This window comes from Colletotrichum graminicola (genome assembly GCF_000149035.1).
Source record: "Colletotrichum graminicola M1.001 genomic scaffold supercont1.44, whole genome shotgun sequence".
Classification (NCBI taxonomy): domain Eukaryota; kingdom Fungi; phylum Ascomycota; class Sordariomycetes; order Glomerellales; family Glomerellaceae; genus Colletotrichum; species Colletotrichum graminicola.
Genome location: NW_007361048.1, coordinates 107,304 through 121,858, shown reverse-complemented (window position 1 = coordinate 121,858; position 14,555 = coordinate 107,304). Strand labels below are relative to the sequence as shown.

At 52.8% G+C, this 14,555-nt stretch overlaps 5 protein-coding genes and 1 non-coding gene across 6 annotated transcripts; 3 read left to right on the top strand and 3 right to left on the bottom strand.

Moving 5' to 3' along the window:
• Positions 1-254: 254 nt before the first annotated feature.
• On the top strand, positions 255-1,678 carry GLRG_08999 (RNA recognition domain-containing protein; the record flags this gene model as incomplete). Its single annotated transcript, XM_008099684.1, has 4 exons — positions 255-439; positions 494-1,009; positions 1,065-1,620; positions 1,676-1,678. 4 exons carry the CDS (start codon positions 255-257, stop codon positions 1,676-1,678), a joined length of 1,260 nt encoding a protein of 419 aa, XP_008097875.1.
• A 1,324-nt stretch (positions 1,679-3,002) lies between these two features.
• On the bottom strand, positions 3,003-3,101 carry GLRG_13219. The gene has a single exon. It is a non-coding gene; the product is annotated as a tRNA-Leu (tRNA).
• A 681-nt stretch (positions 3,102-3,782) lies between these two features.
• On the top strand, positions 3,783-4,422 carry GLRG_08998 (uncharacterized protein; the record flags this gene model as incomplete). Its single annotated transcript, XM_008099683.1, has 2 exons — positions 3,783-4,065; positions 4,157-4,422. 2 exons carry the CDS (start codon positions 3,783-3,785, stop codon positions 4,420-4,422), a joined length of 549 nt encoding a protein of 182 aa, XP_008097874.1.
• A 602-nt stretch (positions 4,423-5,024) lies between these two features.
• GLRG_08997 (cyclohexanone monooxygenase) lies at positions 5,025-6,963 on the bottom strand (the record flags this gene model as incomplete). Its single annotated transcript, XM_008099682.1, has 2 exons — positions 5,025-5,973; positions 5,999-6,963. 2 exons carry the CDS (start codon positions 6,961-6,963, stop codon positions 5,025-5,027), a joined length of 1,914 nt encoding a protein of 637 aa, XP_008097873.1.
• A 1,187-nt stretch (positions 6,964-8,150) lies between these two features.
• GLRG_08996 (uncharacterized protein) lies at positions 8,151-9,326 on the top strand (the record flags this gene model as incomplete). The annotated part of the gene is made up of 3 exons (XM_008099681.1): positions 8,151-8,338; positions 8,418-9,073; positions 9,151-9,326. 3 exons carry the CDS (start codon positions 8,151-8,153, stop codon positions 9,324-9,326), a joined length of 1,020 nt encoding a protein of 339 aa, XP_008097872.1.
• Positions 9,327-9,737: 411 nt separating this feature from the next.
• On the bottom strand, positions 9,738-10,812 carry GLRG_08995 (uncharacterized protein; the record flags this gene model as incomplete). The annotated part of the gene is made up of 3 exons (XM_008099680.1): positions 9,738-9,834; positions 10,087-10,746; positions 10,802-10,812. 3 exons carry the CDS (start codon positions 10,810-10,812, stop codon positions 9,738-9,740), a joined length of 768 nt encoding a protein of 255 aa, XP_008097871.1.
• Between the last annotated feature and the right edge of the window lie 3,743 nt (positions 10,813-14,555).

Sequence of the window (14,555 nt, the reverse complement as noted above, 5' to 3'; positions counted from 1 at the left end):
TTTTACGGCGGGGCGTGCAGGCGTCGGAGAGAATCGACTTTTTACCAGAGTGCTTTTTGGTGTCTCGGTTTTGCTTCTGAATACAGGACTTTCTGTTTCGATTTTCAGGAACAACAAATCTTATTGCAGGCTGGGACAGTTTAGTTCCGACTTTATTAACATTCAACCAATCCTCGAACGGTATGTTGGTCCGCTAGTTGTACCATGGCGACCACCTTCGATTTGCTAACCTCAAGTCAGTTTCAACCGCGAAAATGGATGGCATCAACCCCTACAACCCCGCTCAGGGCAACGGAGCCCCTCCTCCCAACGCCAACGGCGACGGCTTCGGTACTCCCGTCTCTGGCGGCATGCCCTTCCCCGGTAACAACGGTTCCGGAGAGATTCCCGGCAGCGTGCAGGCCCCTAACCAACAGGACGCGAATAAGAACACCCTCTGGTCAGCAACGGTGCATATCTTTCTCTCCGTGGTTTTGGTCTAACAGTGGCGCAGGATGGGCGAGCTCGAGCCATGGATGGATGAGAACTTCATCAAGGGCGTCTTCCTCACCGCCACCGGAGAGCCCGTCAACGTTAAGGTCATCCGCGACAAGACTTCCGGCAACGCCGGATACTGCTTCGTCGAGTTCACCTCGTCCGAGGCTGCCAGCAAGGCTCTCACCTTGAACGGCTCCCCCGTTCCCAACTCCAACCGTGCCTTCAAGCTCAACTGGGCTTCTGGGGGCGGCATCAACGATCGACGTGACGACCGTGGTCCCGAGTACTCGATCTTTGTCGGCGACCTCGGCCCCGAAGTCAACGAATACGTTCTTGTGTCCCTCTTCCAGGCGCGGTTCCCCTCTTGCAAGTCTGCTAAGATCATGACGGATGCCATGTCGGGACAATCGCGTGGCTACGGCTTCGTACGTTTCACCGATGAGCAGGACCAGCAGCGAGCTCTCGTCGAGATGCAGGGAGTCTATTGTGGCAACCGCCCCATGCGCATCTCCACGGCCACCCCCAAGAACCGGTAAGCTGTTTTTGCCCTGGCGCTATATGCACACCCCGTCTGACCAGAACAGCAGCAACCACGGCGGCCCGTACCAGCAACAGCACCACGGCAACCAGATGATGGCTCCCGGCCTGCCTCCTCACCAGCAGGGATTCTACGGGGTTCCCTCGCCTGCTCAGTACGGCGGTGCTTATGGCGCCCCCTACAACCCTCCCGGCCAGCAGATGAACCAGTTCACCGACCCCAACAACACTACCGTTTTCGTCGGCGGCCTGTCTGGCTACGTCACTGAAGACGAGCTCCGTAGCTTCTTCCAGGGCTTTGGCGAGATCACCTACGTCAAGATCCCTCCTGGCAAGGGCTGCGGTTTCGTTCAGTTCGTTCACCGTCACGCTGCCGAGATGGCCATCAACCAGATGCAGGGATACCCTATTGGAAACTCCCGTGTCCGTCTGAGCTGGGGCCGCAGCCAAAACAACTCTGGTGTTGGTACCCCCTACCGTCCTGCCCCTCCCCCACCTCACTACTTTGCCCCCCCCGGCCCCGGCGCCTACGGACCTGCTCACTTCGGTGCTCCTGGTCCTCACGGCCCCCCGGGACCGCAGGGCCCCCCTGGTGCCCCTCCTCAGGTAAGGTTCCCTGGGTAGCGTATTGGAAAAGCATGTTGGCTAATACCCTGTGTAGTAGAGTGTTGGGTGGGACGACATGGACGGCTTATCCGCTCTCGCACGCGATATGAATATCCGAAAAAGGTATTCATGAGCTCAAGCCCTCACGATTGTCTCGTTGCTTATACATCGAAGATTCTCTCGTCGTTTTCGCTCACCGCCACTTTAACGATGGATACCTGGGCGAATGACACTTATTTCTTTGGACTTGTTTGATCTTAGGCATACGGATAGCGGACACGATTGTGAGACGTCACGAGAACGACGATTGCATGCTTTGCGGCCCGAGTTATTCTCTTTGGACATCTGGGCTTGTCTTGGGCGTCGGCTTTCGGATGGTTCTCTTGACTTGGTTGCCCCTTCATTTGTCTACTTCCACACGGGACTCGCCCCAACAGAGATTTCCTAGCTTCTAGTTTGCTTGTCGCTGTGTTTTTTTGTTCTGACTTCGTGACCATCCTGCGTGAGAATCAAGCCTGTTCTGTTCGTTCGCTTTGATGGTTGGCTGGCTGGTTGGTAGCAGTTGGTCTCGAGTTCCGAATACCCCTGTCGTTTACGTTTGCTTGTCGTCACGGGGGTGAAGAGCGTTGTGCACCTCTTGTTTTGTGCGAAGTCCCTTTGCGGGCTTGTGTACTTGTCCGCTGGGGTTTGGGCTTGGAATAGCGGTTTAAGGCTGTGTTGCATCCCGACATATCGAACTCTCTCTGGAGCTTGCGGGTGTTGGTCGGGGGAGATGCGAGGCAAAACAATCAAAAAGGCTCACGGAGTGGCCCGGCGTGGACTTTTGGAGAAACAAAACAAGTTGGAGATTTAGGATTCCACGGTTTGGGCGAATGGCGTTGGTGAGCAGGATGACGCCTCCGGGCCGTATGTCTGAAATCAGAATGATAGGTTCTCTCTGAATGGAACTAGGTTGGTTGTGTACAAGCTGAACTCGTAATGTCGTTGAAACATGGTGGACCAGAAGCTTACTGATCGATACGGGCGTCGGGTGCCGTGTCGTTCCCTTTTCCCTTAGGCCGGCCATGCCGAGGCCCACTAAACAGATGTAGATACAGAACAGACGTATTGAATGCCTGTCTTGTTTAGTCTATCCCATGTGTACAATTGCCTTACCTACCCACCATACCCTCTTGGGTGATCGTTTCATGAGCATTGCTATTCTGGATATGCATCTCGTCATGAGAGCATCAGGTATTAGTTGCGCCAAGCCCTGCAATGCGGACGCAGAGCCAGAAATCGTCTATCTGTATGCTTTTATTACCTAGCTCGAGACGCAGTACAAAGAACAAGAAGAAATATATCGCTGCGGGCAGAATACGAAGAGGGGGGAAGATGCAAAATGAAAGGGACGAGACTCGAACTCGCGCGGGTTGCCCCACCAGGAAACAGATGTTAAGCTGACCTTAACCTGGCGCCATAACCAACTCGGCCACCCTTCCAGTTGTGAAGTAATGCCGGTCAAACTTCAAAATGAGTATGCTTGTGGAATTCTCCTTGTTCACTTGCTAGTATTTCGCTGTGGTATTGAACTGCTAAACTTGAGATTCAGACGCGTTGATGCCGTGACAGCAACAAGAATTGTCTGCGTTCCAGCTATTGTCAGCGCATCCTCGCATGTGTCTCTATGGCCTACACGGGATAAAGGCTAATTGCGAACTGTCTGCTTTTCGTGACACCTGTGAAGCTCATCCACGAGCGAACAGCATGAACCATGCACGACCTCCCCTGTCAGTCCATACCCTCTTGGGCGAACTGTGTATTATCAAATAAACAGCTCGTTGAACAGATTCACTCAGGTCGAACCTGCTGGAATACCGCCTGTGTCCGAGAAGCTTCTCCGCACGGCCCAACAACTCGTCAGGGGGCAGCTCGGTCACGTATGCTGCACGTCATTGCATGCTAGAAGAGTCCCGAAGCTGGCATCCGCCCACGCTGCTTTCTCTCGTAGGATATCAGTAGTGTCTTCTTTGATCGTTGCCACTTTCCGGAACAGAGCAAGTGTTCTTCTTCCTATGTACTCGGTTGGTATTCCTGAGAACGTGGACCATACCATCCAATCACTCCCCGGGACAGAATCAAAAAGTCGAAACGAAGACCACAAAGAACGCAACCTCGTCAACATGTCTCGCGACTCCCTGGCTGCTTTTCGTAAGTCGCCTCCTTCGGAGGACCTCGCCGCCATCGCCGAGAAGCATCTCGAGCATGACCTACTCGACTCGGACCGTGACCTGCTCAAGACGGCCGCCAACAAGGTCCGCACGCACGCCGTCATCGGCTCCGCCATCGGCCTGGGGTTCGGCATCTTCCTCGCCTCCAGGCTGAGGCGGGCGCGCGCCGAAATGTTCGCCGCCTTCCGGGCCGCAGAGAAGCCGACGCACGTGAAGTTTGCAGACGGGAGGACAGGTCAGTGACAGTCGAACTTTTTTTTATTTCTCCCCTTCGACATAGGCTTCCCCCTCCACCCTTTGCTTTTGCTGACGCGCGCGGCTACTAGAACCTATACCTGATCTGACGGAGGAGCTGGCGCCGACGAGGGCCGGCGACATCGCGACGTACTCGCTGCTCGGCCTTGGGAGCCTCTTCCTGGGCGGCGAGCTCGGCTTCCTCTCCGGGACCTCGGCTGCGTCCAGGACCATTAACAGAGACCCCGTGAGCCGCGCGAGGATCGAGACCGCTTTTAGGAAGTTCAGGGCCGAGGCCCTAAGGAAGGAGGCCGAGCGGCTGGATGGGGGTGGGAGGATCCTCGACAAGATTTTCTAAAGCTCTTGCCGGCCGCACGGAGGGATCGGGGGGGTTATCAAAAGTGGATGATTGCGAGGTAGAACCGTGTTAGGGCCGTTTCGAATGTCGTAAAGGTGAACTGTCGAAACAGTTTGTAAAGCATTCTCGACTGTTCACATGGATGATTGCCTGGATGGAAGACCCCCCCCCCCCCAATCCCACGGCTCATACACATGTGCAGTGTAAGCAGGAATGCATCCTTGGGGTGGATTGTGTTTTACAAACGTGATAGTTCCGTTCCGTATCAAGCCTCGGACTACCTGCGGACGTTCTGCTACACACAGAATTTCAACTTGGTCGCGGTTGCCGCCCTATCATGTTCGGAATATAAGATAGTGACTTGGGAGTTGTCCCATGCGCACTCAGGGTCCAGATCCGCCATATAAAAATGTTCAATAAGTAAAGTCTAGTCTCTGCTCTTTTGGGCAGGGGAACATTGTCAAGCTGTTGTGCGGCAACTCCTCCCAGCAAGTTAGGACTGGATCAGGTATTGAATTGACTCCAGGCTCCTGGATCCATACACAATCTGGGCGATCCTAGTCTTTTTCATGCTTTGAAGCGGTTGTTCGAGTTGCTTCGACCTATACTGTAACCTCCACGCCCTTCATCGAGCCCTCGGCGCGCCAGTCCTCCAGGAATTTGGTGAAGGCGTTCATTCCATGCGGAAACGGCGTCCCCCTTGCCATCTTCATCTGCTCCTCCGGCGGGGCCTGTTCGCCTTCGTTGTTGAGGTAGCCCGGCGTGCAGATGGCCATGCCGGCGAACCAGGCGGCGTACTGCATGTGGAGCGCGGAGTAGCCCTCCTCGCTCTCAACGGTCGCCTCGAGGGCGATCTTGTCGGTGCTGTTGCTCGCCCGCTTCATCGCCTCGGTCACGATGTACGCGCAGTGCTGGGACAGGGTGTCCTGAACGCTGGAATAGTTGGACGTCGCGCCGACCTGCAGCGGGCCGGTCAGGAAGAGGTTCGGGAAGCCGTTGGTGAGGACGCCATGCAGGGTCGACGGGCCTTTGTTGTGCCACTTGTCGGATAACAGGACCCCGCCACGGCCCTTGATGGTCATGCTGGAACAGCCCGAGGGCTCGGCCATGTTCGCCGCGGGCGCCCTGTAGCCCGTGCTCAGCACGACGACGTCCAGCGGGTAGTCCGCGCCGCCGACGACGAGCGAGCCTTTGGTGGCGCGGTCCACGCCCTTGCCGTCCGTGTCGACGAGATGGACGTTGGGGAGGTTGAACGCCGGGAGGTAGTCGTCGTGGAACCCCGGCCGCTTGCACCACGTCGGGTACCAAGACTTCAGGGCCGCGGCCGTCGTCTTGTCCTCTACGACCTCGTCCACGCGACGCCGGAACCGCTCGGACATGGGCGCGTCCGCCGCGAGCAGGCCACCGACGTGACCGGGGATGTCTGCCATGCCCAGCGGCTTGTCCTGAGGGGCGGCGATGGTTGCCTTGTATGCCTTTAATGCCGTCCAGCCGTCCGCGACCAGATTCTCTTCCGCCTCACCGCCCGATACGTAGATGTTGAAGTTCTCGCTGCGGCGCTTCTGCCAGCCTCTACCATTGGCGATCTTCTTTCCACTCCTCTGGGTCGATGGGCCTCTGGCCCTTTTCGCCCACCGACGCGGGTGTCCGCTGGAAGACGTAGAGATCTTTGGCCCACCTGGCCAGCTGGGGCACGAGCTGAACGGCGGTGACTCCAGTGCCGATGATGCCAACCCGCTTTCCCTCCAGGCCTGTCAGCTGCGGGTTCTCGAGGTTGTTTGGGTCACCTCCAGTGACACCGTAGTTCCACCTGGCGGAATGAAACATGTCGCCCTCGAAGGCCTCGATATTCTTGGGCGCCTTGGGGTGGTTGAGGATGCCGTTCGCCAGGACGACGAACTGGGACCGGACCGTCATCGTGACGGGCGCCTCGTTAGGACCGCGATCCTGCTCGATGACGACCTTCCACCGCTTCTCGTCCTCGTCCCACTCGCAGCTCTTGATCTGCGAGCGGAACACGCCTTGGTCCGCCAGGCCCCACGTCTCCGCCATCCGGTTCGCGTGCGCGAGCAGCTCGTTGCCGTAGGCGTACCTGTGCTTCGGCATGTACCCGGTCTCCTCGAGCAGCGGCATGTAGATGGAGCTCTCGACATCGCACATGAGACCGGGGTACCGGTTCCAGTACCAGGTGCCGCCGAAACCTCCGGCGGTGTCGACGAGACGGATGTCCCCGGGCCTGAGACCGGCTTGGACTAAGCGAATGGCGAACAGCAGGCCGCCGAAGCCGGCACCGAGCACGATTACCTTGACCTCGTCGCCGTCCGCGAGGTTGGCCGGTCGCGCGTTGAGCTCCTCGTGATTGACCCAGGGGTCTTGGGCAAGCTTGCTGAGGCGCGCGTCCGACTCGATCTCGGTGTACTGGGCGTTGCCGTCGGGCCGTTGGCGCTTCTCCTTCTCCTCGGTGTACTTCTTGTTGAGTGCCATGAAGTCCAGGGCAGCGCCCCCAGCAGGCGTCTCTGATGCGATGGGAGGGGCAGACATGATGGGCGTCTAGAGTGACAGTTTACAGCCTGGCAGTAAGTAAAGTTAATAGGAACGGTTGGGGGTCCAGACGAATGACAAAAACAGTGAAACCCAACCCAGCGGAAAGTAGATATTTAAGCAGAAATGTGATGGATCCAGGCCGAGCCAGGCCAGTCCCAGTGGAATCTCGGCAAAGCCATTCGAAGTTTAACAAGGATACACTATCATCCCGGCCGGTGTTAAGATCGCCATGGACTTGTTGTGTTCGCTTGTCGTAACGTTCAATAGTTTGAAGTGTATCCATAACAGTCGAATTGCCGCTTCAAAAGGCGGAGAAGTGGGCCGGGGGGGGGGGGGGGGGGGGGGGGGGACAATACGGCAGCCTGCAAGGCCGACTGTGTCAAAAAGTCAAAAATTTCCTCTTTAGGACGTAAAGAAGATATAAATACGGTATGGTGTGTAATGAGACCTTATTAAAAAGATATAATTAGTTTAACTAGAATGATTACATAAGTCTTCTGATCCTGGCCTTTTTCAGCTCCCGGCTTATTTCTATAGGCCAGCGCCTGCCCACTGTTGCTAGCAACAGTAGGTAGGTCTGGCAACAGTGGGCAGGCGCTGGCAGTAGTGGTGCTAGTGGGACACAGCTGGCGACAGCTGTTGCAGGGGTCCTGGCAGTACATTCGCCAAATTAACCTTCGACCTTGCATCAAACTCTCGTTAACCCTAACCCTATGTAAAGTAGGTAAGCGCTAGCAGCTAGGTGCTAGCAGTAGTGGGCAGGCGCGCTAGCAGCAGTAGGCAACAGTAGTACCTGCCTTATTGGTCTATTTCCGACACTCAACCTAAGTCTGGAGCCTGATAACAATTTGTATGGGGAAAGCGGGGGATTTGGCAGATTTCTAGCAAAAAAGGTCACGGTACGTGGCCTATTCTGATATCTTTAGAGTTCTGTAATATAGAACTGAAATCATGATGTACCCTCCTGTTTTTGGCCTAGTGCGGCACGATTTGAGTTTTTTGGTACTTGTGGCTGGTGCATGGTCTGTGATACCGGTCCTTATTCGAAGTGTCAAATGATATCGGCGGTGCCGATCAGGCCCTATATGAGTAATGCAGAATCCCGTTCTTCAAGCTTGTACGAATGACTCTTTTCGTGAGCCAAGTTACATGCGCCTTCTGCAAGATCGCCAACCTTAACAACCATGCCTTCTTTGAACCTTCCCGACTATGACGACCTCCCGCCAGTGGAGGGCATGCCAAAAGGCTGCGCCTGGGGCATATTTGATAAAGAGGGGAAGAAAGACGTCTATGGGACGCTGAACCTACTCACTCCCCAAGTCATAAAGAAAGCTAGTGCGGAAATCCGCGATGGTGTCTCCATCTCTCTCAAGTAGGTCATACCTATTGTTTTGATTCGGCAAATCGCCTACCCCTGGGCCGCGAGACTGTAATCTCTGACATGGACACAGTTGGCCGTTGGATAGTTTGAACAAATTCAACATCCCAGGACGTAGGCCGGCAGCGCACCATGTTCACTCCCTACAGGCCAGTGGATTGTCTCCAGGACTTGGATGGGATGACGAGTTGGAGTTCAACACCCAGGGCAGCAGCCAATGGGACAGCCTCGTACACTGGCAGCACCAACCCACTGGTCTGGCCTACAACGGCGCGAAGCCGACCCAGGAGGCATTGTCTGCCGCCTCCACGGCCGACAACCAGATGCCGACCATTGACCACTGGCACGAGCGAGGCGGAGTCGTGGGCCGCGGCGTCCTGATCGACTACAAGGCGTATGCCGAGGCGAAAGGAATTGACTACCACCCCTTGGATGGCTACCGTATCACCGTTGAGGACATCGAGACCGTGGCCGCATACCAGGGCGTCGAGTTCCAGGAGGGCGACATCTTCCTCTTGAGAACGGGTATAACTTCCATGTTTGATAACCCTACTCCAGTTGATTTTGCGAAGATGGCGCAGATGACCCTGTCAGGCGTGCATGGCACGGAGGAGACGGCCAAATGGTTCTGGAACAAGCATTTTGCCGCGGTCGCTGGCGATGCGAGCGCGTTCGAGGCGTATCCCCCGTTGCATCCCGACGGCACCACAGCGGATATGACCGGCCTTGGTAAGTCTCGCTAGTGTTCGAGGGAGAGCTAGCGTCTAGTCTATCAAGCTTTTTCAGCCGCTAACCATTGCCCCCAGTTCTACACACTTACTTCTTGAGCCTTTTCGGCATGCCCATCGGAGAGCTGTGGGATCTGAGTCGTCTCTCGGCGTACTGTAAAAAGACGGGCCGGTATACCTTCCTGCTTACCTCTGCGCCGATGAACGTTCCCTGCCTGATTGGATCTCCCCCGAACGCTCTGGCAATTTTCTAAATCCGCCGACGGACGAAAGAGTGCATTAGTCTAGGAAGTATAGCGCTCAGCATGGGACATCTTTTTGCACGACTTTGCAAGAGTTTCTGGGGCTCGTCTACAGTTGTTCGGAAAAAGTAACATCCAAGCCTAAATGTTCAAACCTGCAGCCAACAAGGTCTGTTCGCTTGCTCAAACAAGCTTTGTATTTGGCAGGTCTGGCTTCCGATGCCCTTTCCAACTGAAGACAAGAAACCTTTGTCAAGCAAACTTAATGCAGACTGCATCTCAGGAGCCAAAAATAATATCAGCCAGTTTATCTTGCTAGTTACTCTAAAGCGCCAAGACATGGAATGCAGTCAACGTTGGACTCCGGGAACTTAGTTGCGAACGTGTGAGAACCATGAATCCACAAGGATTTAGAGCCAATATCTACTCAAGTTGGTATTCGAATTCATAATTCACCGCATCCTCAGTCGGAAACTTGTTGTGCGCCGGACAAGAAACCGTCAGCACACGGGGCAATATTCTTTCCATGATCAGTAGTTATTGAAACTTGCTTTATGAAGATAGTACGGAACTGCATGTGCAGGAGTACAGGTAAGTTGATTATTGTTATTCTCATTAAGGCTCAAAGGGTATCGACGTGGTGAAATTTGTAAATCCTCGAGCAAACACACCATAGGCAGATTATTCCGATGCACCAAAGCTATATACTTTTCGTCGAGATGCCGAGTCGTAGATGAAACATAAAAAAACTAAACCACAAGCCACCCTTCACTGCATCGCAGCAAAGACAAAGCCGGCGGCGGCAACAGCGGCAACAGCCATGCCGGTCTCTCTGGGAGCCATGTTGGAGGGCTCGCTGGTGATCTCAGCTAGCCTGCTTGTGCAAAAGCTGCCAGCCTCCAGCAAGCTCTTGACTTCGGCGGAGACGGCGGGGATGTCGGTGCACTCGTGCCAGAAGTCCCTAAGCTCGGACATGTGCGCGGTCTGCCACGACATCACGGAGTTAGACCAAGAGGTGTAGACAGGGGCGATGGAGCCTGTAACGGATATGGTTGCACAAAGGTCCGTCGTGGAGGTAGCGAGGTCTGCGGTAGCGGCCCATGCCTCGAGTTCGAAAGGCGGTGTGGGAAGGGGGTCGGAGCCGGTGACTGCCTCGGCGAAGGCCTTGTAGGCGTTGGTGCACTCGGGCGTGCCACGGGCTTCGATGACTTTGACAATCTTGGTCGGCTCGATTCTCTTATGGATGTTGAGGTGAATGTCATTGGCGGCGACCATGGTGGCGGCGAGAGCGCCGAGGAGAGCGGTAGCGGCGCGCATAATTACGGATGGTCTGACGTAGTGCGTCTTCTTGAACGTCGTGAGAAACAAGAGGGTTTCAAGTTGGCAGAATGTCGCGATGTTGGTGATGCTTTGATGCGGATAGTCCGAGTAGCTCCCACTGGACGTCAGCACACGATGGCATCACTACTTATATTGCATTTCCTCACCGTATGTCCATGAATGCCTGGCCTGGCACCTAGACCAAATAAGGGGGCCCTTTGCCGGATGACAACAGTCGTGAAATGAGCCCTGGCCAAGGCGATTAGAACACTCTGCTTTTGGTTGATGCAGGGATATACCAGTTGCGGGTATTATTCTTATTCTGGCCAAGCTTCGTGCTGTGCCGTACGGCTGCCCATGACAAGCCTTTTAGCGCTTTCAATTACGAGATGCAGGCCAATTAAGGCGGTAGTTGGCCTCAGCTGGACTCTGTCTAGAATTCCCATTTGACCAGCATCCGTGTCGCTGCCGAGTTTGCCTGCTGTGCCACCGATTGTCAAGTCAGGATTCTTGGCGTCAGACGAACAAAGTCAACCTATTGTTATGGATGCTAATAGCTCGGGCGGCAATCATTAATATGCACAAGTCCACATGAGGCCCGCCCCAGCCACAACACAGAAGTCAGGCGGGTGTCGTTATGGGCTGGGCTGTTTGTAGACCCGCCGCATTTGGCCTCAAATCGATTCGCCAAGTCAGCCGGTGAGCTCGAGCGGAGTTGTACCTGAATGCCCGGGGATATCGACTATTGATTGAAAGGGGGTTTCAGTTCGGAACCTGACCTTTTCCAACTACATGTGCTGCCCATTCAATGCTGGTCATATCACGGGATCACCGAGACGGGTTAGCCGTTGACGGCGCCGTTGCATGTTACTCCAAGCATATGGCTCCTATAAAAGGGTACTCGTGTACCTAGGTTTATTGATGGGATTTTGCACCATTCGGCGGAATGGTCAAACTTGCCATCTAAACAGGCATTTTTGCTCATATTGCCAATGCAAGTCACAACGTAATGCCTCCAGTCTTCTGATGGCCACGTCACGCAAAATATGAGCGGTGCCTCCGAAGTTCTATGTTAGAGTAGGGATTTCTTCCAGAAAAGACGTGAACTGAGTCATTTGGCAGCAAATTTCACTTTATCAGTGCTGGTTATCCAACCTCCATCTCTCCCTTCATGTTTTACAATCACTTGTATTGAACATGCTCACCGGGCCTGATAATCTTCTTCACGGCGAGTGTGAAACCATGCTCGCCGGCTCCCATTACAAAGTACAATGGCTCGATGCTTCTATTTCCAGTCTCTCTATAGTCAGAGGAAGAATTACCAGGTACAGTTCAAGCCTTACGGCGAGGTTTGCCACGCAAGATAATAGTACATTTATAAGCACCACAACTATGTAGCTCGCACTGAGCCGAATTTTTGATGGCCATCCGTGAGAAGAATCGGGCTGAACGAAAGAAGAAGAGAGGGCAACAAAGCAAGCGCGTCCAGGCTGTTGAGGAGTGACCGAGGCTAAATCAAATTCAGGACGTCGCGGACGTATGTCTTGTGTATTGGAGCTTTTTGTTTCTATGCAGAGTACAAAGCAAAGCGTGATGGTAGAGCTACTCAAGCGTCAGACGACGCAACCCGCGATCACTTTCATTGGATACTTGAAGGTATTGCCCAGGTCTTGCTGAATGATTGGTGGAAGTGAGACGTCTGATTGCCGCCTTTGCAATACCTGCGAGCACGTCTTCATCTTCGGCCAGGATATACGGGACGGGTTTCCTCAGGGCCCTTTCGCTCGGCTCCGCACAATGAGAGACAGAGAATAGATTCCCGGGAGATTTCACTACGACAGCTTCTTGGTCGCCGACGCCAGAATATCAACGGACCGATTTAAAATCCACCAGAAAAGAAGTATCAAGGTGAGGCTGAATGTTTAATTTGCAATGGTCTTCAACCCCGAGTCCGTTAAATCGGAAAGGATCCTTGAGGATGACTTGGCGGATAAAAGAATCGTTTTCTTATATCGATGTTATAGAGGTTCAAAAATGTTTCTTCTTGCAATCCGAGAGACTTGGCATGGACTACCAAGGCAGGTAACGTGGCAGCCTAAAGTCAAGGCGGTAAATTCCATCCCTAGGACACCCAGGCGGATTGCGAATAATCTAAAGGTAGAGTGATATAAGCCTCAGAAAACACGATATCTGTACTAATCCATTGTAAGTTGCACTGCTTTGAATTAGCGGCGCCGGATGAATTGTTCCTTAGTGTCACTGCAAAGGTACTCTGACTAGTTATAGAAGTATTTTAATCAGAGCATCCTCTAATACCCACAACTTACAGCTTGTTGGATAGAGTTGATACTGGGTGACAAAAAAAGGTGTCTTTTTATGACTAGCTGGTTTATATATGACTGAAGTGAATGTACTAGAATATAGGCTTGAAGTACAAACAATACAGGGCCTTTTAAGAGGAAACTGACACAATAGCTTCATAAACTTTCCACATTATGTAAGAGCACTGTCATATGCTTTATCACGTGGCGTTTCACCTTCCTTCAACTATATATAGGCCTTCACTTTCTATACCTTCACTTACATAAAAGCAAGTCTTTTTGACCTAAATTCTTATATGTCCTGCTGTGTGCTCCAACTCGTGACAGTTATAAGCCCAGCTTCTACCATTGCTATTTACTCTTTTACTATAACTCATTAACCCTCTACAAAAAGAGCAATAGGAAATCAAGACTAAGGAGTACATTCTTCTCTCGCCTATCATCACTCAGCAAGTAAAGAGCACTCATGTAGTAAATTCTTAGATTACAAACACAGGTACCCCAACTCTTTTACTAAACGCACAAATAAACATAAGCCTTAACAGTTAACTAGCAACAGCTTAGCAAATTATTAGATCCTTAAGAAGAATATGGAACCAAGCGAGGCCTTTGTCAGGATTACAGCTCGAATCAAATACTGCAACGTCCTCAATAGAGGAAGGGGCAGCAGCAACAGCATACGCTAGGACGAAGAATAGCAAGCGGCCTACCTCTGCGCCTGTGCCTACAGCATACCTAAGATTAAAGGACCAATCGCGGCAATTAACTTCCTGGGTGCAGTTTAAGTCCGACTTGCTCCTAACTAGGGAGACCGCAAATACAAAACGTCCATAATAGACCTCAAGTTAGGCAACCCAACTAACTCAGTTATTGAGCTAGGGAGAACGTTTTACACGATTATAACTATGACTTAATCTGCCTAAAGAAATCACCTTTCTAGGGCAGAGCTTATTTGATATTGACCAGACGCTCAGATAAAAACTCAAACGCAGCAGAGACTTCAGGCTCAAAGTGTCCAGACGGACGTAATCACCCGTGGAAGGTTTCAGACTGTGCCTACGTTGAGTACGCCCTGACTGGCAAAGTCGCCGACGGCCGTTTCAGAGCATCTGTGTCCTTGTCGAAAGGATACGTTCAGAAGATTCGAGAGGAAGTTGTGAAGAGAAAGTGGCAGAAAGTACGCCCAGAGCTGATTTCAAAGGGATGGTTGACAGCCGATGGCAGACTTCATCCCATGAATCGTGACAGAAACAACCTAGGCTGTCGTATCAACTAGGTCACTTCTCGTGCCGCATCGACCCATGTGTGATTCACTGATTATAGTGCAATGACCTCTGCCATACTGCTAGCTCTGCTCGCTTGTAGCTTTAACTCCAAGACTATCTTGATAATCGCTTAAAACTGAGCTCTAATGGATGGGTGCGCCGCACTAAGACTGATTTTCGGTTTTTGGCGAACCCTTGGGCTTACCAAGTTATATAATACATAGAAGTTAAATGAGAAGCAGAACACAGTCGATGGATTTCTAAAAGATTGGTGGCCTGAGAGCAACACTGATAAAAACCAGAGTATCGTTTGAGCTATGACGAGGAAGGTTGAT